The sequence below is a fragment of the Vitis riparia genome, chromosome 14, assembly GCF_004353265.1.
Source record: "Vitis riparia cultivar Riparia Gloire de Montpellier isolate 1030 chromosome 14, EGFV_Vit.rip_1.0, whole genome shotgun sequence".
Taxonomy (NCBI): Eukaryota; Viridiplantae; Streptophyta; class Magnoliopsida; order Vitales; family Vitaceae; genus Vitis; species Vitis riparia.
The window spans coordinates 3924582-3947071 of record NC_048444.1 but is presented as its reverse complement, the minus strand read 5'-3'; the positions used below and the strand labels follow the sequence as shown (position 1 = coordinate 3947071).

Sequence of the window (22490 nt, the reverse complement as noted above, 5' to 3'; positions counted from 1 at the left end):
GTAGGAGGTTATGTCTTCAAATATCATTTTTGGGTCTAGTTCCTAATGGCTTCTGAATCCAAATATCTATCCTAAATGCAACTGAAAAATCGCATCACATGTTGAAAATCACAACTTCAAAAAGCAGAGGATGAGGAGAAGCAAATAAACAAGAGAACCCCACAGGCTGACACAAAATTAGCAGGCCAAATAGTTTATGGTAGTTTGGTTGATACAGTACTTATAATACACAGAAGTTAACAAACTGGGGAAAAGGATAAGCTTAAAGAGCCAATTCTAAGGGATGGCTTTAAAGCTCTGTGATGGAAAGAGAACAAAATTTCTAGTCCCCCAGAAGTCTCACCCCCTGGTACATTGCTCCAGAATGGAGATCATCCAAGGTGTGAAAGCTTCTGTACCCAGTCAACTCTCTTAAGCCTATCAAGCCACGTCGGGCAAGAAAGTCACGGAAATCCTCTTCTGTATACAATGTTTTCTCTTCCGTTCGGACAGTTATGCGATCAGGGTCATCATAGAGGCAGACCTTTATGGTCACTCCTGCCCACAGAAAAGAACAATGAATAAGAATGGGGCTTCAATTGTTTATAAACAACTTCCAGTTTGCTTATGGGGAAAGATCATGTTTATATTCTAGATACCTTCATCAAGGTGGAGTGTGTAATTCCCAAGAGGCATGTCCCTGTCAAGACATCGGACGACTCCATCTTCATCCTCCAACCAAAATGCCCGTTTAGTTCGTAAATTGAAAGCACTCTTGATTGCATCCTTGATTGCACCTAGATTTCCATCAATACCAATTCTTCTGGTGTATTCACCCCATTTGACTGATATGACCCTTCCACCATAAGAAGAGTGGCCCTCCCCACCTGCCACCATAAAAGAAAATAAAAAATAAATAAAAGAAATGAATTGTATACGTCAAACTGCATGGATGAATTTTTATAAGACAAAATAATCGAAATTTCACATATAACAAAGACGTCATTATTCAAAAACTATGGACTTCAAAGGCATGTGTTAAGTGTACTGACATCCAAGTGACATCCAAGCAAGGATATTATTGACAAGGCAAAGTCATAAAGCTGAAATACAGACAAAATCTAGATTTCCTGGAACTTGAAGTTTTTTTATAGAATAACATATCAAATGAGAACAGTTCCCATCAAATGAGCTCAGGTATGCGCCTTGGGGAGGATCCACTTGCAAGAGTATTGAAGTGGTTCCTCTCTCTCTTAAATATCGACCCACCCCAATCCCCCAATGACCGACTTAAATATCTGTTACATCCATTTTACAGTTCATAACAACTCAAAATTCACTTTCCATGGTAAATCACCTTCTTTCTTCACTGTAAGGATTGAACAGTTTCAGAGCAATGTGCCAAACAGGTCATTAAAATATCTTGAGTAACAATCAGACCTCATTGTTAAACATTGTTCATCCATCCAAAGACAAAAAGTATCCAATGCACTTACAAAGAAGTAGAGTTTAGAAGGAAAAAATAACTTCAGACTTCAAAATTTAAGTTGAAAGTATACCATTCCCAGGGGTCTCTCTCCAATTCCAAGGTGGGACTCCACTGGCTGCAACTGCATCAGCTGCCGTAATTGCAAGAGGATCACCATCATGATCCAAAGGCCTTTCAAGGTTGACTGTTGACCGGCCACTAGCTACACAAGTAGTGAAAAATGTCCCATAGAAACTCAAAGATGGGAACTTATACAAAAGCATGAACAATATATATGATTTTTGAATTGTTAAGGCAAATATGCGACTTGTAAAAGAAAAAGGCACAATTACATGAGGGCACCTACTCCTGATTTATTAGTAGTTTATGAATATCAATCCAAATCCAACGATTTAAAAGTGAACAGAAAAATAAAGCATGTGCAAAAAGTCGCAGAAATACACTTGAATGGTTTATAAATAAGACTGCAGTCTCTAGGAAGGACACAGGTATTTAGTCTTGCTCTGAAACTGTGGCAATGTTACTTGACTAGGAGTACACTGGTTTCAGAGCAATACACAGGTGGCAGTGTTACTTGACTGGGAGGACACAGGTCATGACAAAGAAGTTAATCATATGCAAGTATGATTCAACTTGGACTTTCTGGGCTCGATATCTAGAAAGCCTTAAGAGTGTGCTCTGTCATGCCAACCCCCATCAAAGGATTTGTTTCCAATGGGAAGACTAATTCTAAGGGCAGTAGGAATGCCCCCCATGTGAAAAACTTGCCATTCTGGGTACTTAATTTACTTTCCAGAAAGAGGAATAGAAGAAATTTGAATGTTGAAAAGTGGCTCAAGAAGTCTGTCCATCATTGTATCTATGTGTCTCTATTGCATGGAACTTTTTCACTGATTCTTTCTCCGAGTTCCTTGAATTCATAGTTTCACTAAATATCATGGTATCATAAAAATTAGTCAATAATGAAACTCTAAGATAGAGTCATGAACCAAAAAAATTGGAAAACATTTAGGCTTTGTTTTTCTGGGGAGATTTTCATTCAAGCACGGGATGAAAAGAGTTAAGAAAGGACTCATGCAGGGTCTTATTTGACTTGAGACAGTTGTTTTAGCAAAGAAATAAGTATCATATAGATAATAGATGATAATCAACGACATCAATGACTGAAGATGTAACTGGAGAGTGAAGACAATTGGTAAAGAGACAGAATTTTGCAACAGGCATAAACTTAAATTAGTGGTCACTATTGAGGCCAAATCTGTTTGCCTATTTTTGGATGAACTAATTGGTTCCATAGAGGAAGAATACCATGGCACTTGTTTTTTGCAGCAAAGTTTTAATTGCTTGGTCCAAAATCAGGGTAAATGCCAGGTTAAAACAAAGGATAAGTCAAAAGGTTCTAAAATAAAATGGAGTGTAGGACTGGGACTGAATTAAAGAATTAGAACTTCAATAAAATAAGACAAGTATAAATGGAAGAAAAATAGAGCAATAGCCATTAATTATTAAAAATGATCATTCCGTTATCTTGGTTTAATCATCTAGGAAAAAAAAGGGAAGAAAAATATATTTGCTACTATAGAAAAGGGAACCACGGGTTTGGTTACCATAGAAAAGGGAACCATGGGTTTGGTTACTATAGAAAAGGGAACCCTGGGTTCTCACAATTTGCTTCTGAAAATGCACAGACCTCCAGCCACAAAGAAAGATCTCATCCGAATCAAGAACAAGGAATGATTTAAATATTTGATCATCAAGATAAGTTCCATGAATACAATATTTGCACAATAAACACTAGATATTATTTAAGAACTCCCTTGAGATAGAAAATTCAGAAAGAAGGATAAATAAATAAATAGAGGTACAATTAAACCTAACAAAGCAGTACAACCAAAGCGATATTCTACCACACAACGCAAAACAAATTAGAAAGTAAGAGAAGGTGTAACTAAATCCTAAAAACACAGATTCAATAGAATAATTATGAAGCTATATCAATAAACCATACATGAACTACTCATCACAAATATAAAAGGAATTGCACAGAGATCACTGTGCAACAAAGCGATTTGAACTGAGCAAGTAGTACCCGTCTCTGGTGAAGAAATACACAATCTTTTTCTCGCAGGGAGATCCATTCTTTTATAAGAAGATGCTAAACATAGGGCATACCGCCAGAAGTAGAATAGCCTTTTTCCTTTTTCTTGTTTTTATGTCAACAGAAAGGGTAGAAGACATGGGTAACGGGTATAAGTAAAAGCCAGCAGTGCATCATTTGCTTGCATCATTTTCTTTTAAGTGCTATAATGTCATGACTCCTTACAAGGAAAAAAATAATTTAATTAATGTGAAGTTTGGATGGTTTTCTTTCTATAAGGGAAGAGATTCGATGACCTTCTATTTACACCGTAGATGGTTAACCAGTCCTGGCTACTGACCTGAAAATGGTGCATCTGGGTCCAATCCAATTTGGCAGTTAGTCAGGTCAAGTTGGTTCATGACATGAAAGATAATTTTGAGGAAGAAATCAGCTAATAATCAACAAACCTAATAAAAGCAAACAATTCATACCAAAGCCATAAGAGTAATACAGTTTTGTTTCAATAATTCAACCATCACATTGGATATCGGTACTGATAGTATCCCAGGTTTTCAAAACTAGATTTCCTTTTAGATCATGAACAAGGCATAGGCTCAACAGTTATGCATTATATATATATATATATATATATATATATATTGATCAGAAACAAAAGATATATTAATTAATGATAAGAAAACATAAGAAGGATGAGAAATCCTCCCCATGAAATACAAACTTGATCAAAAGACCCAAGAAACCCTCCGCTTTACAAGGGGATTTGTACAAACAGTTATGCATTACATCAAACAATCAGGACACAGCACACAATAGGTTAGCCATACACCTAATGTACCATAAACCCATCAAGTACCTATGTATGCATCAGCCATGTAGAAATCTCCATAAGCAATGCACCAGTGTATCAGTTAATAGATGGCTTCAAATACCATAGTCATTTTTTTGATAAGTAAAGCAATTGTATTAAAAGCACCTAAAGTATACACGATGTACACAAGGCCAAAAAAGGAGGGATAGACAAAAAACAACGCCCTCGCTTCACTTGCAGCCTAATCAATCTATGAAATCTAAAAGGAATAAAGAAGTAAACTCTATGTGTACCCTAACCCACTCCAAAAACATGTACATGAAGGAGCATAAAATAGTATGGTTTGTTAGTTCAGAATCTTTAAAGGCTCTTTGGTTTCTCTCCTTCCATAAGGTCCAAAATAGGCACAAAGGCACAACTTTTCAGGCCTTCTTCTTCTTCTTCCCAACAAAGGCACCCCGCTAACTAATGAAGGCATCCTTGATTGAGAACGACATCACCCAATAAACATCAAATATAGCCAAAATAAGGTGCCACAACATGCTTGCCTTAGGACAATGAAGGAAAATATGGTTTGTTGACTCCTCTTCACCCTTATAGAAATAACATCTGTTTGGAAGACTCCAACCCCTCCTTTTTAGTTAATCCAAAGTTAGAATTTTTTCCCAAACTACTTTCCAAGCAAAGGAGATGAAACACCCAAGGATTCCACACCAAGCTTGTGGGGAAACCTTTTGAATAACAACCTACAAAGGAGGAATAGAAAGATTTGACAAAAAAGGTGCCCTCCTTTGACAACTGCCAAACCATAACATCCTCTACTCCGCTGATCACATGCTCTTACAATCTTCTAAGCAACCCTTCCACCTCACCTAACTCCCAATCATTTATTTGTCTTGTGAACACTGGATTCCAACAACCAATCTCCCCAGCCTACTCCCACATTTCATCTACCTAAGCTTCTTTATCAATGGCAATTGAAAACAGTTCTGGAGAATTCACAGCTAAAGGTTCCTCCCTACACCACCTATCTTTCCAAAACCTCACCCACTTGCCATCTCCCACCCTAAAGCCAATCCTATCATTAAACCCCTTCCACATCAAATCGCCTTCCAAAGACCCACCCCATAGCCTTCCTTAGAAATTCTAGAACACCATTGATGGGGGAAAGCCTTTTAAAGTTTATTCAAGAAGGAAGGGGAAGACCTAAGTAAACTTTAAGTAGAATTAATATTAATTAGAATTGAATTAGGATTGGTATTTGTTAGAGTCTAATTAGGATTACCTAGTTAAGTTATAATATAATTAAAATTTGAGTTATGATAGGTTATTAGAGTCCTAGTAGACTTTGGATATTATAATTAGAATTATAATTATAATAGGTTATTAGAGTCCTAGTAGACTTTAGATTTCTTAGAGAAGCCTATATATAGGCTAATTAATGTAAATCAAATGGATGGATTTATATTAATAATATTATGTTTTCTTTCATTGCAATGTTGCAACCCTCGATGGTGAGACTCCATTGATTTTCTTCTAAGTGAGACTCCTAGAAGGCCTTCATGAGACTCTAAGGCTTTTGATCTTCTCTTCGTTGGTTTTTTCTTTCTCTCTATTTCTTATATTATATTTTTCTCTACCATAAAATTTATTCATTGTTCCTCTCCTTACACCCTAAAAATAAAACCCTAGTCCACCTACCCTTGAGAGTAGGCAACCATCCTAGGGTTGTCCTACATCAAGTTTGGTATTAGAGTCAAAGTTCTTGGCTTGAAGGCATATGCAATTAAGGAGCCAACCAACTTTTGCAAGCATGAGTTCCAAAAAAACTTCTAGCAATCAAGATGCCACTACAATACGCTTGGAGGAAATTTCAGCCACACAACAATCCCATCAAGATGCTATAATACAACTAAATAGCAAACTTGATGAGATCATGAAGTTATTAGAAAAGAGTCAAGAAAAAGGACCAATTGAAGAGGAGATTGCAAGTCATCAATTTAGACAATCGCCAAGTCGATCACGCGAAGAACAAGACAATTTTATGATGGGGAATCAAAGAAGGGCCAAACTTTTTGAGCTAGATGATGATGTGACAAAAAAGGTACATCTTAAAGTTGCTGAATTTTATGGAAAACTAAATCCAACAACTTTTCTTGATTGGATTATGTCAATGGAAGATTAATTTGATTGGTATACAATGCCCGAAAATAGAAAAGTTCGTTTTGTGAAAGCAAAGTTAAAAGGAGCAGCATGTCTATGGTAGCATAATATTGAGAATCAAGTTCATAGAATTGGCCAACCACCTATTGACACCTGGGACGAGATGAAGTTGAAGATGAAAGTGCACTTTCTCCCAATTGATTATGAACAACTTATGTATACAAAATTGTTTTTCCTTAAACAAGGTACCAAGTCCGTTGAAGAATATATAAAACAATTCCATGAATTGAGCATTTGAAATCAAGTGCGGGAAAGTGATGCTCAACTTGCAGCCCGCTACAAAGTTGGACTTCGAATGGAGATTCAACTTGAGATGATAGCTGCACACACTTATACCGTAGATGATGTTTATCAACTAACCCTCAAATTTCGGGTTTCCAAGCATCCAAGTTCACGAATTGGGAGCACTTTCTCCAACAGGAAAGCAAGCAAACCTTTAAGCACATCAAGCTTTAGAACTTCTAATCACGCGAATGGTGGGGGCAACACTCAACGGACTTCGAATGTGGCTCACAAGAATGGTAATAAGGGTAAAAATTCAATGATTAGAGATAGAAAAGTAAACGTGACTCCTTTATGCTTTAAGTGTAGTGGGCATGGTCATTATGTTGTTGTGTGCCCAACCAAAGGTTTACACTTTTGTGTTGAAGAACCAGAATCTGAATTGGAGAGTTACCCAAAGGAAGAAGAGACCTACAATGAAGATGAAGTTAGTGAAGAATGTGACTACTATGATGGTATGATGGAAGGACATAGTCTTATAGTATGACCTTTATTAGCTGTCCCAAAAGTAAAAGGAGAAGAAGATTGGCGATGTACTAGCATTTCCAGACACGTATTTCTTACCAAGGGAGATTATACACCATGATCATTGATGGAGGTAGCAGTTTGAACATAGCTTTGCAAGAACTTGTTGAGAAGCTAAACCTTAAAACAGAGAGACATCTAATCCATTCAGAGTAGCATGGGTTAATGACACCTCTATCTCGGTAAGTTTTTGTTACTTAGTAACATTCCTTTTTGGTAAGGACTTTGAAGAGTCTATATGGTGTGAGGTCTTACCCAAAAAAGTAAGTCATATTTTACTTGGAAGACCTTGGCTTTTTGATAGAAGAGTTCAACATAACGGCTATGAAAACACATATGCTCTCATACACAACGAACGTAAGAAGATCCTTTGTCCAATGAAAGAAGTCCCTCCAATTAAGAAGTCAGAGGAGGCACAACCAAAAAGGGTACTTACTATGTGTCAATTTGAAAAGGAGAGCAACGAAACTAAAGTTATTTTTGCTTTAATGGCTTGGGAAGTGGAAGAATTTAAAGAGCAAGATAAGGAATATCCAACAAACGTACATAAAATCCTTGATGACTTTTCTAACTTGTGGCCTACAGAGTTACCTAATCAACTTCCTCCTATGCGTGACGTACAACATGCCATTGATATGATTCCCAGTGCATCATTACCAAATTTACCAAAGGCAAGTTGATGAATTACTTACTAAAGGTTTTATTCGTGAAAGCCTAAGTCCTTGTGGAGTTCCTGCCCTACTAACACCAAATAAGGATGGATCATGGCGGATGTATGTGGATAGTCGTGCAATTAACAAAATCACAATCAAGTATTGATTTCCAATTCCAAGACTTGATGACGTGCTAGATATAATGGTTGGATCAGTAATCTTCTCAAAGATTGATCTAAGAAGTGGATATCATCAAATACATATTAGACCAGGGGATGAATGGAAGACATCTTTCAAAACTAAGGATGGATTGTATGAGTGGTTAGTCATGCTATTTAGACTAACCAATGCTCCAAGTACCTTCATACGGGTTATGATGCAAGTATTGAAACCTTTTATTGGACGGTTTGTTGTTGTCTATTTTGATGATATTCTAATCTATAGTCGATCTTGTAAAGATCATGAGGAAAACTTGAAGCAAGTAATGCGCACTCTTAGGGCTGAAAAATTTTACATTAATTAAAATAATGTACTTTCATGAGCCCTAGTGTTGTATTTCTAGGCTTTGTTGTGTCTTCTAAGGGTGTTGAAACAGATCCAAAGAAGATCAAAGCTATTGTTGATTGGCCAGTACCAACAAAATATCCATGAGGTGTGAAGCTTCCATGGAATGACTACATTCTATCAACGATTTATTTGAAATTTCAGCTCTATTATGGCCCCGATTACTAAATGCATGAAACCTGGTTTATTTATTTGGACCAAGGCGGCCAACAAGACATTTAAAGAAATCAAATCCAAGATGGTGAACCCTCCTATCCTATGTCTACCGGACTTTGAGAAAGCGTTTGAGGTGGCATGTGATGCTTCCCATGTGGGAATTGGAGCAGTTCTTAGACAAGATGGACATCTTGTGGCTTTCTTTAGTGAGAAGCTCAATGGGGTAAAGAAAAAAATACTTCACATATGATCTTGAATTCTATGCGATGGTGCAAGCAATTAGGCATTGGCAACATTATCACAATTACAAGGAATTTGTTTTGTATTCAGATCATGAAGCCTTGCAATATCTTAATTCTCAAAAGAAGTTTAACTCTCGACAAGCAAAATGGAGTAGTTTTCTTCAGCTATTTACCTTCAATTTAAAGCATTGTGCAGGAATTGAAAATAAAATAGTTGATGCCCTTAGTAGGAAGGCCCTTTTCTTAGTAAACATGTCGGCCACTACAATTGGATTTGAAGAATTAAAGCATTGTTATGACAATGCTGCTGATTTTGGAGATGTTTATTCCTCTCTTTTGAGTGGTTCAAAAGCAGCACGTATTGATTTCCAAATTTTAGAAGGGTACTTGTTTTATAAAAATCGTTTATGGTTACCAAGGACTTCCCTACGTGATCATGTCATATGGGAATTTCATGGAGGTGGAATGGGTGAACATTTTGGACGAGATAAGACCGTTGATTTGGTGGAAGATCACTTCTTTTGGCCTAGTTTAAAGAAGGATGTTTGGAAGGTTATCAAACAATACCGAGCATGTCAAGTAGGAAAAGGTTCAAAGCAAAATATAGGGTTATATACACCATTACCAATTCCATCCAAACCTTGGGAAGACTTGAGCATGGATTTTGTACTTGGATTACCAAGGACGCAATGGGACTTTGATTCTATATTTGTTGTGGTTGACAAATGTTCCAAAAAGGCACATTTTATCCCATGTAAGAAGACTTTGAATGCTTCTTATGTCGCTACCTTGTTCTTTAAAGAAGTAGTTTGATTGCATGGATTACCACAATCCATTGTTTATGATCGCAATGTCAAGTTTATGAGATATTTTTGGAAAACCTTATGGGCCAAGCTAGGTACTCAATTAAAATTTTCAAGTTCTTTTCATCCTCAAACTGATGGACAAACAGAAGTTGTCAATCGCAACCTTGGTAATCTTTTGAGATGCATTGTGAGAGATCAATTGAGAAATTGGGACAATGTCTTACCACAAGCCAAGTTTGCTTTCAACAGCTCCACTAATCATACTACTAGGTACTCACCTTTTGAAGTGGCATATGGGCTGAAACCTAAGCAACCTATTGATCTTATACCGTTACCTACTTCTGTCCGCACCAACCAAGATGGTGATGCATTTGCACGTCATATACGAGATATACATGAAAAGGTACAAGAAAAAATCAAACTCAGCAATGAGAACTATAAAGAGGCAACAAGTGCACATCGAAGATATATTCAGTTTCAAGAAGGTGATCTAGTGATGGTTTGTCTACGTCCAGAAAGATTTCATCCGAGCAGATATCAAAAGCTTCAAGCTAAGAAAACAGGTCCATTTCGAGTACTAAAGCGGTTGGGTACGAATGTTTATTTGTTAAAGCTCCCTTTAGACTTGCATATTAGTCCAATATTTAATGTGGAAGATATGTGTATCTACCATGGCCATCACAACGATGTAAGTGAAGAGTTGGATCTTCAATTACCACCTACTCTTAGCCCACGTCCTAAGATCGAGTATGTTCTTGATGATCAACTTGTGTCTACTCAACAAGGTGGATACCAAAAGTTTTCGGTGAAATAGCGAGGCAAACCACACTCTGATGACAATGGATTTTTAGAAGCTTAACCCCGCCCAATCTCAATGAATTGTATCAATCATCTAACTCGTCAGAGTTGAGTTCTTTCAAGTTGGGGGGAATTGATGGGGAAAAGCCTTTTAAAGTTTATTTAAGGAAGAAAGGGAAGACCTAAATAAACTTTAAGTAGGATTAATATTAAATAGAATTGAATTAGGATTGATATTTGTTGGAGTCTAATTAGGAGTACCTAGTTGAGTTATAATATAATTAGAATTTCAGTCATGATAGGTTATTAGAGTCCTAGTAGACTTTGGATGTTATAATTAGAATTAGAATCAGAATCATAATAGGTTATTAGAGTCTTAATAGATTTTGGATTTCTTAGAGAAACCTATAAATAGGCTAATCAATGTAAATCAAAGGGATGAATTGATATTAATAATATCATGTTTTCTTTCATTGCAAGGTTGCAACCTTCAATGGTGAGACTCCATTGATTTTCTTCTAGGTGAGACTCTTGAAAGGCCTTAGTGAGACTCTAAGGTTTTCAATCTTTTCTTCATTGTTTTTTTTCTCTCTATTTCTTATATTATATTTTTCTCTACCATAAAATTTATTCCTTGTTCCTCTCCTTACACCCTAAAAATAAAACCCTAGCCCACCTACCCTTGAGCGTGGGCAACCATCTTAGGGTTGTCCTACATCAACCATCCCCCCTTTTCCTCAGATACCATAGTCATGACTTCCACACACTTACTCACTTTTCTTTAATAAATTGCATTAGGGTGCATATATGATGCTTTCTTTTATAAGAGAATTGCATCAAAAGTTGCAAAATCAGAGCATTCGCAAAGTATGCAATAAAGCTCCAAAAGAAAAAGAGAGAGAAACAACTACAGGATAGAAATCAAACGACAGCACAAAACTCCTCATTTAGAAACACATGGTATCCCCTAATCATCTTGTCAATAAAAACCAAAATTGTTCCATTAGGTTGTGTTAGAAGTTGTTATCCCCACAAGTGTGTTTCTTTGAGTTTCCACTGAAATTTGACACCCTCAAAATTCACAAAACATCCTCAATCCACAAAACTTGCATGGATTAAAAAATGGTATAGATTTTTTTTTTTTTTTTTCTTTCCTTCTTTAACAGAATCATAGTTAAGAATGAATTAAAGTTGTTGACCTTCCACCACTTGAAACATTATCATAATGTTAACTCATCCAAGCTAATAGGCAAGGCATGGTCCAAATTCCAGGCTGAAAGTTTAGACTCACCTAGGAGTCTCAACAACAATAAGCCTAAAAGTCCTTATTGCACAGTTTGTATACAGCAGAGGAAGTTGCACAAAGAATTCCCAAATCAATTTCATCCTAGCTGTCAAAGTGGAGAGAGAGCAGTGCGCAAATGAAAAATGAGAAAGTGAATGAAATACTCCACTTAAACAAAAGGAGGCAGTGTGCTACTGTAGTAAGTGTCACACCCCTGGTTATCTTACTTAATTTTTCACGAGTGTGCGGTGCTAAGGACCCGTCCTTAGCCAACCTTCCATTCCCAACGTTTAGAAGAACAGAGTAGAATACAGAAATAACAAAGCAACAGGGACACACGAGGTTACAGGAAAATCCTTTCCCAACTTGTATTAATCACTCTTACAAGACAAAATTGCTTCTTGAACCAGAGTACAATGCACTCACCCAAGGCATACGAAAAGGAACCCTTTCCCCAACTCTCTCTCTTTGTTTCAAGGCTGCAAGAGCCCTATTTAAATGACTCCATCTGCAGTTACAAATTTGAATTCCCTCAATTCAAATCTTGGAGCCAACTAGGTGGTCATGCAACTGGCCAGAACTGCCTTCAACTGCCCTGCATAACCACCCACCACCCCAGATAGTGGGCTGCACATGCCACCCACTTGCACCGGCCATCTTCCTCAGCCAACTGTAGGTCAAGGACGGCTTGACTTGGTCACTGGTTGTCTGAGCTAGCTACCACTTGCTAGTTGTACTGCCTTCTCCTTCAGGTCTTGCTCGCCAAGCTGCTGGTGAGTCCCCCTAACAAGCCGACCCATCCCCCTCAAGATGCCTCTTATGACCGGGTGCCCATCAGCATGTCTTTGATCAAACCCTCTAAGCCAGGTAGCGTGCACCACCCATCTGACCAAGCACCTGGTGTATCAGTGCGCCTTCCTCACATTGATGTCTGAGCCCGTGCCATGTCTTGGTGCCCATGGCTTGGGCTTGCTTCCCAGCTTCCCAACAACGAGTCATGGCATTGCGCCTATGGCCAATCCTTCTTGGTGCACAGGGCATTGCGCCCCTGTGCTGTGCGTAGGCATCTCGGTGCAAGTCAGCTATTGGAGCCATCAGACCATGGCATTGCGCCCATGGTTTCATCAGTTGGCTCACCGCACAAGGCTTAGGCGCCCTCGTGCCTGCGCAGGGAGGGGGTAGGCCGCACCAGGCCCCGTGCCGTTGCGGCCACAGGGTACACAGCACACATGTCGTGGAGCCCATGTGTGCATGCTCGAGTCGCGTCGTGTGTCTTTGGCACGCCAGGGCCGTGCCATGGTGCCCCCTTGGTGCGGTCAAGGCTTCTCTTAGTGGCTCCCTCCTTTGAGTCACCTACTCCCCCCCCCCCCCCCCCCCTTAAAGAGCAATACGAGCCGTTTTCATTGTTTCTTGAGGAGACATCAATATGTCTGAGGATGCATAATGGAATATAATTTTAATTATAAATTAAAATTCCAAGTCAGCCTTCATCTGCACCACCTAAGTCAGGTGCGCGCCCGATGCCCATCTGGTGCGCACGCGGTGCATGTCTGGCTTGCCCGCGGTGCGCGTCTGGCCTGCTCGCGGTGCGCATCTGGCTCGCCCGTGTGCGCGCGCGGTGCGTGTCTGGCCCGCTCGCGATGCGTGTCTGGCTCGCCCGTGGTGCGCGTCTGACTCGCCCACAGTGCGCATCTGGCTCGCCCTTGGTGCGCGTGCGGTGCGCGTCTGGCTCGCCCGTGGCCTCCTCACATGGCTCCTGGAGTTTGAACCACCAAACCTCCAGGATTTCCCTGCTTTCATCCTAGGCTTTCATGGGTGCAAGGCCTACCCATGAGGCCTATTCCTCCATGGTTAAGTCAAGGGTCTAAGGGGCTGACAATAAGCCACTAGACCAAAGCATTCTGTTTATTCTATATTAAAGCAAGCATATAACATCAGAGTTCAATGCTCATCAAAAACGTAATACCCTATGCATGAAATCAATTAACTACTCTCATATAAACATATCGATGTTGTTGAATCTAACTGAAAATACCAGTTGATTAACTTCCTAATTTTTTAGATTTAATTGAAAAATACCAGGGAATTAATTCCCTGATTTCCAAGATTGTATGAACTGTATATTTCCCATTTTGTTTTGGTAGAGGATTTCTAGGAATTAGTCAACCTTCTGATTTCGTGTTAAAAAACTTCCTAATTTTGTAGGATTGTACATTTTAAATGCTGTATCAGAAATGCATGAATAAAAATCATTCTTCTCCACAAACGATACTGTAAATAAGATATCAGCCTTGTTAAGATTAGATGACTAAAACACACCAGCGTGTGTGACACTGATTGGTGAATTCATGACTAAAACACAGCAGTGTCCGTGGCACTAATTGGTGAATTCATGACTAAAACACACCAGTGTGTGTGACACTGATTGGTGAAATCGTAGTACATGCCAAAGATTTAACACGGGTCATCTCAACTAGAAGAACCTTTTTTTTTTTTGATAGGCAAAAGCACAAATATATTAAAAAGGGAGCTTGAAAGGCAACCCAAAGTATACAGGGAGTATACAAGAGAGACCTAAAACAAGCAACAAAAACACAAACACTTACCAGCCCTCACCTAGAACCCACCCAATCCACAAAGGAAAACAAAGAAAAAGGGCCTACACCTATAGAAGAATTAGCCCAAGATAAGAGGTTACAAACAAATGAGTTTTTCAATCTTTGAGTCGACAAAGCCTCGTTATCGAAGACTATCCTATTTCTTTCCTTCCAAATTGTCCAAAATAGACAAAGAGGAGCTGCCCGCCAAACCTTTCTATGATTCTTATCCTTGAAAGAGACATGCCAACTTAATAGAATGTCTCTCACCGAAAACGGCAACACCCAATTGACCCCAAAAAGAGAAAGCAAGAGGTCCCACAAAATCTTCGTCTTAGAGCAGTGAGCAAGAATATGGTTTATCGATTCCTCTTCAACGCAACACAAGCAACATCTATTGGCTAAGATCCAGCCCCTCCTCTTAAGCTGATCTTGAGTAAGGACCTTCTCCCAAGACGCTTCCCAAGCAAAAAAGCTCACCTTTGAAGGAACATACGGACTCCAAATGATGTTACCCGGAAACGAGACTGCACCGCTATGATCAAGGGACTTGTAAAGCGATTTTACAGTGAAAATCTCAACTAGAAGAACCTGTGCAGAAAGTGCAGTAATAACTAAAATTGCAGAAACATACCTTCCACCGATCCAAATGGTATACCAGCATCCTCAAGACCTGAGAAAGATTAGTTGATACAGCAGTTAACAGAAATGATACAAGTGATTTAAAAGTGGAGGAACATATTTCATTTATGCCAAATGCTAAGCAATTTGATCTCAGTATTAGAAGAAAAGCACCCTTTTCATGAAGAAATCAATACCAGAAGGTAAGCAATAGAAATTTGAACATATAAACCAGTAAATTCACATGTACAATACTTGCAGGTACAACAACAGTAACAAAAGGCAGACAAAATGCATCTTACACTTCTAGCACAACTGAAAATGATGCTGGTAAACTGGGATGAGCAAAAGCATTAAGTTTTTAGTTCCTAGATGGTTCTAAAATAAGTAGACAGTGTTAGATACCCATACTTAAAACTTGTAACAGTTAGAACTTAACTCACCAAGTTGGTTTTAAAGCAGTCTACAAGAATACCATTTTACAATGGACAAATAGAGATATTAAGAGGCAACTAAAAAAGGGGGTGCATCCCACGTACAAGGGGACTATATACCAAGGGCACTAGAAAAGAACAAGTAAAGAACAAGCTATATCAAAATCCTACTATCCCCAACCTAGACAATAAATGAAATCCAACATGAAACCTTTCACCATCCCCACTTCAAAAGAGATTTGATGGAGACCTCCTTTGATCTTTGATTAGAAGACTCCTCCCTATTGAAAACCCATCCACACATCGCACTCTCTCTAAATGCACAAAAACAAGCAAATGAGAGTCATTTACAACACATTTTTCCTTTAACTATTTATTCCCCACACACAGAAAAGAAGATACTTAACCATTTCCAAAACACCACCCTCAAGCCTACATATTGCAGATAAGATATCCCATAGTAATCAAACTTTGCCACAATGAACTAAAATATGGATTTCTGTTTCTTCACTACATTTACAAAGATTACATCTGTTCATCAAAATTCATCCCCCCTCTCAAAAGTTGATCATGGTTGATATCTTCTTCCAAATAACTTCCCAAGGAAGAGACAAGCCTTCGAGCAGGTTCCCCAGTTCCTGAAAGCTTGAAGCAAGGAACAATCCCCTAAGCCACAAGTTGTAAAATGTCTTCACCTAAAAATGCCCTTCTCATCTCCCCCATCCCCCTCTCTAATGCTCCCATTCACCAAACAATTTTACAAAATGAATGCACCACTTTATAAACCACACACCTCTTCAAGCTGTGAAAAAACCTCCTAAAACTAGGGCTCCAAAGAACCCGATCCCCCTCAACCACCCACAAATCAGCCAATTTTGCATGTTTGGAAATAGCAAAACTAAAGAGAAGGAAAAGCCTGTTTCAAAAACTCTCCCCAACTCATATGCCCAAACCACAGACTTTGTCCTTATCCCATACCCAACCAACATAGAGGTTGTAAGGGTACACTATTCCTCACCAAAATATGATGTAGGATAACCCTAAGATGGTTATCTAGAATCAAATAGGTGGGCTAAGGCTTTAATCTTTTAAATTTAAGGAGGTGAACAAGAATAAATTATAGCAGTGGAAAGAAACAAATAAAATATTGGAAAAGAAAGATAATGACGAGAGATAGGAAACTTTAGAGTCTCATTAAGGCCTTCTAGAAATCTCACTTTAAGGCAATCAATGGAGTCTCCCCATTGAAAATTGAAAGATATGTAAAAATAAAAAATAAATAAATAAATAAATAAATAAGCTTTAAAAAATTAATATTATTGATCATTAATCCTTAATCGCGTTTTATAGCAATTAGCCTTATTCATAGGTTTTAGGTTTTGAATAAAACTATGAAAAAGTAAACCTAACCTATATAGTAACTAATTGGGATTCCTATCCCTTTCCTAAAACTATTAAATCTTCTAAAAAAATTAAAAGAAATCAAAATTATTTTTTATAGAATGAGAAACTTACTTCATATAAAGTTTCAAACTTCTAAATTTTCATGACTCAAAATGAAAATTTAGAACAAAAAATTATTTAGAAAATAGAAAGTTTAGAACTTTTTTTTAATGAGAATTCTAGAACTTTCCAAATTCCAACACTTTACTTTATTTTCCTTTTCTTTTTTTAAAAAAACACATTGATGACCTCATCCCCCATCAAAATAGCTTTCCACAACCCCACTCCAAAAGGTGCTTCCACCTCCCACAAGCACCACCCACCACCCATCTAGCAAAACATTCTTTGGGTTTAGTTATAACCTTCCTCCACACATTATCTCACTCATTTACAAATCTCCATAACTACTACTAAGTAAAGTAGTGTTTAGAATAGAAAGCCTTTAGATACCTAGCCCACCCTACCTTTCTTTTCTTCTTTTTTTTCTTCTTTTTTCTTTGAGTCCACAATCAACCTATTCACAAGATGAAGCATTCTCCATCTAGATGATTTCCCCACAAGAAGCCTATAACTCTTTTCCAATTTGACTCTTACTTTCCTAGGCATGACAAATAAGGACGTGAAAGAAATTGTTAAACTGAGAGTATGGTTTTGATGACAGTCAGATTTTTTTTTTTTTTCCTTTTTTTTTTATCAGGCAGTGAGAGTTAATCTTCCCTGTAGACAAAAATTGTTTCTTCCATATTTTTTTAATCAACTAATGAGTCATTCTTCCCCCATAAAATCAAATTGTTTCTTCCAAGAGGTCAATCTCCTTAAATGCCCCTCTACTGAATCCAATACAACATAACACTTATAAACAGATCTAAGGGAAGACCTAGATAGGTGGAAGGAAAACAACAAACCCTACAATTGAACAAAGAAACCAAAACACCCACCAAAATCAGCTTCTTTGCTACAAATTGATTTTCAAACCCAGAACAAGCTCAAAATAAATCAAGGCCCACCTCAAATACTTCAGCTATTCCTTAGTGGCTTCACAAAACAACAATATATCATTCATGAAAAAATGATGGGAAACTTCTACTCCTCCCACATTGCCTACCTCGAAACCCTCTAATAAAGCCCCACTTGCACTGCCCTCAAAATGCAAGGGCCGAAAGCTTCCATTGCTAATACAAAACGGTATAAAGTGGATCACCCTGACTCAAACCCGTAAAACCTTTTAAAACCAAAAGTCCCCCAGTACTTGATCCATCCCATCCATCTTTACCCGAATCACATTTTTTCCATAATCAAGAGGAGAAACTTCAACTTTACAGGATCGCAGCAGGTCTCTATATCCAATTGGCACACTAATCCTACTTGGAACCTTTTTGTTTCCAAATCTATAGCTTTGTTAGCAAGAAAAGTTACATTCAATATTTGTCTACCCTCCACAAAAACATTATGAGACTTTGACATCACCTTTTCAATGACCTCCTTCAATTTATTCATCAAAACTTTTGAAAAGGAGCACACCCAACTAAACCGATAGGCCTAAATTCCTTAATATTCTTCCACTCTTCCTTCCCCCCTCCTAACCCCTAACACCCCCACACCCACTCCTTTGTAAGATTTCATTCAACAAACCCTTTCACATAAATTTCTTCCAATACTTCATCACACCCCTCTTGACAATAAACCAACAATTCTGCCAAAAAAACCATTGGGAAGCCATCTAGTTACAATATTTTGTCTACCTCCAAACACATAAAGCTACCAGCACCTCCTCTTCACCAAAAGGTCTCTCCAACCTTTCCCCATAAATATTGTGAATGGACCTGAAAAGCATCTGGCCTTCTATGCTAGGAATTCCCAAAGAGAAACTGAAAGAATGAAGCAATCCCACTCTTTGGTTCATATAACCACAACCATTCTCCCTTAATCTGCTTATAAAATTTCCTTTCTGATGTACATTAGGCATTTGATGAAAGAACTTTATATTTATATGCCCTTGTGCCAAAAAATTCTCTACTTTTGTGTCCAAGAGCTTTCTTCTTCATAAATGGCTAAATGATTGAATTCATTCCTAAGGTCCCTTCTCTTTCTATATTGTCCCAAAACCTGATGGTTTTTTTTTTCAAGGCCACTTCTTTTCAAGAGGTCATATTACCAAAGACCACTTTATTCCAACACTTAAAATCTTCCTCCTAAGATTTTAATTTTTGACCAGCACAAAACTAGGAGTCCCACTAGAAGAAAACCTTGATGGACACCTAATAAAACTCTAGATAAAGAAAAGAACAAACATGCTGATAGAAAGTTAACAAAGAATGGACTACTGAGGAAACTGAGAAAAAGACATGACAATGAAGTTTAAAGTTCTGCATTTGAAGTTTGTTTTGGTTCCCAAAAATACTGAAAAACTCACCAACAAAGCAGGTTGTCCCAGGCAATTGAGTAAGGGTCTTTGTTTCCTCAAAACCCAATTAATGAAAATCCAATGTTCAAATTTTTCTTTATACCCGTTCAATTCCAGTTTTTCTCAGAAAGCAAAAGAAACATAATTACAAAAATGTAGTTCTTCCACCCCCAGCATAACTTAGTACTGCGGCTACTACTTAACCCTATGTTAAACATCCTCCCAATTGACCAAGAATATTTTTTTCCTTTCTGGAAACCAAAACCACTTCACACAAAATTTCAGAATATATTTCCCTACATTTACATTTTCTCAAAAACGAACCCACACCCCGAAGTCAAACTTCCAAACACAATGACCTCTTTCCGCCTCCTTCTGGTTGCCGAAAGTGAATGAAATAAAAGTCAATTGAAATTTTCGAGCAGAATTTTTTTGTCTCCTGCTACTGAGCCGAATAAAGTCAAAAATAGTTTTATTCCATTCCCACATTTTGTCATAAACCAATCAAAAACATAGTAGATTATTCCAATTTGAAAAAAAAATATTAACAAATCCAGGATTACCTTTATCAGAAAATTGAATATAAGAATCAACCTTAGAAGGTGTGGGGCTCTTGTATGAACCATTCTTGCTCCTATCTCTAAGCAACTCCTCAAGCTCTTTATAATATGCCATCTTGGCCGAACCACTACTGCTACTCCGATCCTGGTGCTTCGCCTTCTTGAATTCCTTCAATAAATTCCTCCATTTATCAGTGCACATGGTCGGTGATCTATCAAAACCTTTCTCCCTCATTTTGGCGGAGATCTGTTCCCATAAATGCTTATTCGATTTGGATGTGTTGAAGAGCCCATCCACCTCTCTTCTGAAGCTTATCAAGTTTCGTGTCTCCTCCTGCACCCAAGTCTCGGCTCTCTTCTTCGGCGCCTTCATTTCGTGGTCTTCTCCACTGCTCTCAGCTAGAATCATCTGCTGCTGCTGCTGTTGAGGTGAGAGCCCGTTATTGGCCACCACTTCGATCATCATCTCTCTTCCTCCTCCTTCCTTGTAGAAATCAATCGGACGAGCCTTCTCCGACAGGTACATGTCGCGATTCTATGGGTTGGTTTTGCGGTGCGAACCGTGAGATTTCGCATGTAAAACAAACCCTAATTAGGACACAGAGAGGATTGAATCAGTGGTTGAGAACAGTAAAGCAAGAAGCACAGAGCAGAAGATGATGATCATATGAAACGACGTCGTATCGAGTATAGATAACGGAGGGATTTGGGGGAGGTGGACTGATGGACTAGCGTGGGCTGGACCGTCTTACGGGATGGGAAAAGAAGCATGGGAAGAGCAAATCACAATCGCACGCGTGGCAGAGTGCACATGTGTTTTGGACGTTGATGTATCATGATAGAGTGATCCTGGCCGTCGATATGTAGTAGTATTGAAAAGAACGTGGACTCTCGAGTGTTTGCGCAGCTACAGTGGCGACTGGGTGAGGATGAAACGGGGGCTGTGGTCCTATACTCCCTCCCCAGGCGTTCATCAGCCACCCTTACAGACATTCCCTCTGGGCGGCACGTGTATGCGTCAGAAACTGGGAATAGCTGACTTAGGACAGTTGTGGGTTCAGACACCAAATATATAACAGTTTCATGGATTGAAAAATCGGAAAATGTCACCGATATTTCGGAGAAATATCAGATATCGGGAGGCATCGAAACGATAATCGGCACCAAGGATCGACGAAAAAATCGGCCAAAAATCGGCAAAATCATCGATATATCGGCGAAATATCGGTCCAGAACCGAAAAATCGGCGAAAAATCAGAGAGTGGAGGCACGCGCAGAGAAGACGGAGGCTGACGGGAAAAAATCGGCGATTAATCTGTAAAATCGGCGATTTTTTGAAGCTCCCATGCTTTTGATCTAACGGGCAATTTTGAATTTTTGAGGATCTGATGGCTCAGATTTCACCCGTGTATTTGTAAAGGCCTCCAACGGTCAGATTTGTGATCCAATGGTGGAAAATCAATCTTCACTTTATCCAAGGGCTATGGAGTGTTTCCAACGGTTATATAAAGATCTAATGGTGAAATTTGAACCAAATTTTGATCCAACGGTTAAAATTAATTTATAACGGCTATTTGACCATCCAACGGCTAGTTTGACCAAAAAAATTCCTATAAATACCCACATTCCATTTCATTTCATACATCAAAATTCTTATATGATCTAGCAAAATTTTTTTATTTTGAAAATTTGGTGGTGAAGGGGATTAACTCCAAGTCGAGGCTAATTAAGGTATGTCTTACCTTTCATAAAATTTATTTTATTATGCATAATTCAATTTTATTTGTTATATATAGTTTAATTGATATTATCTAATTCATATGGAAATGTAATTGTAATGTTTATCTATTTCATATATGCATAATTCAATTTTTATTTTTATTAGTAATGATTCTTATCAATTTCATGAATATGCAAATTTAATTTATTTTAATTTAATTTAATTTATTTTATTTTATTTTAATTTAATTTAATTCTTATCAAAATTTTATTGTAATGTTTATTTATTTCATATATGCATAATTTAATTTTTATTTTTATTAGTAATGGTTCTTATCAATTTCATGAATATGCAAATTTAATTTAATTTAATTTAATTTAATTTAATTCTTATCAAAATTTTATTGTAATGTTTATCTATTTCATATATGCATAATTCAATTTTAATTTCAATTTTTATTAGTTCTTATCAATTTCATGAATATTAAATTTCTTACATGTTTTATCTTTAATAATTTTAAATTTGATATTAGTTTCATAATTCAATTTTAGAAAATGGCTAGTGAAAGCGGTATCATGGGTCGAGATCCTTGTTGGAAATATTGTACACCTATGGAAGGGAACAAAAATGGAACAATATGCAATTACTGTGGGTTGGCAATAAAGAGTGGTGGGATTACTCGTTTTAAATTTCACCTATCACATACAGACCCTAATTCAAATACAAAAAATGTCCTAACGTGCCTCCAGAAGTGAAACAAGAAATAAGACGACTTCTAGAGCAAAAAAATAAGGCAAAAG

The 22490-nt window shown here is 37.8% G+C and overlaps 1 protein-coding gene across 2 annotated transcripts; it reads right to left on the bottom strand.

The window, feature by feature from the left end:
- Window positions 1-145: 145 nt before the first annotated feature.
- LOC117929520 (trihelix transcription factor GT-1-like) lies at window positions 146-20762 on the bottom strand. 2 transcript variants are annotated; one of them, XM_034849826.1, is made up of 6 exons: window positions 19974-20762; window positions 15143-15181; window positions 3907-3921; window positions 1539-1670; window positions 639-866; window positions 146-537 (listed from the first exon to the last, which is right to left on the bottom strand). In XM_034849826.1, exons 1-6 carry the CDS (start codon window positions 20494-20496, stop codon window positions 323-325), a joined length of 1152 nt encoding a protein of 383 aa, XP_034705717.1. In that variant the 5' UTR covers window positions 20497-20762; the 3' UTR covers window positions 146-322. The 2 variants fall into 2 exon arrangements, with proteins under 2 accessions (XP_034705717.1, XP_034705718.1); XM_034849827.1 differs by lacking the exon at window positions 3907-3921 and having other exon boundaries at window positions 19974-20760.
- Window positions 20763-22490: the final 1728 nt, after the last annotated feature.

Coding starts and splice junctions, on each gene's coding strand:
- LOC117929520 (XM_034849826.1), bottom strand. CDS start 20,496: ATGTACCTGTCGGAGAAGGCTCGTCCGATTGATTTCTACAAGGAAGGA. Junction 15,182..19,973: donor TATTCAATTTTCTGATAAAG/GTAATCCTGGAT, acceptor AATCTTTCTCAG/GTCTTGAGGATGCTGGTATA. Junction 538..638: donor CACACTCCACCTTGATGAAG/GTATCTAGAATA, acceptor TTCTGTGGGCAG/GAGTGACCATAAAGGTCTGC.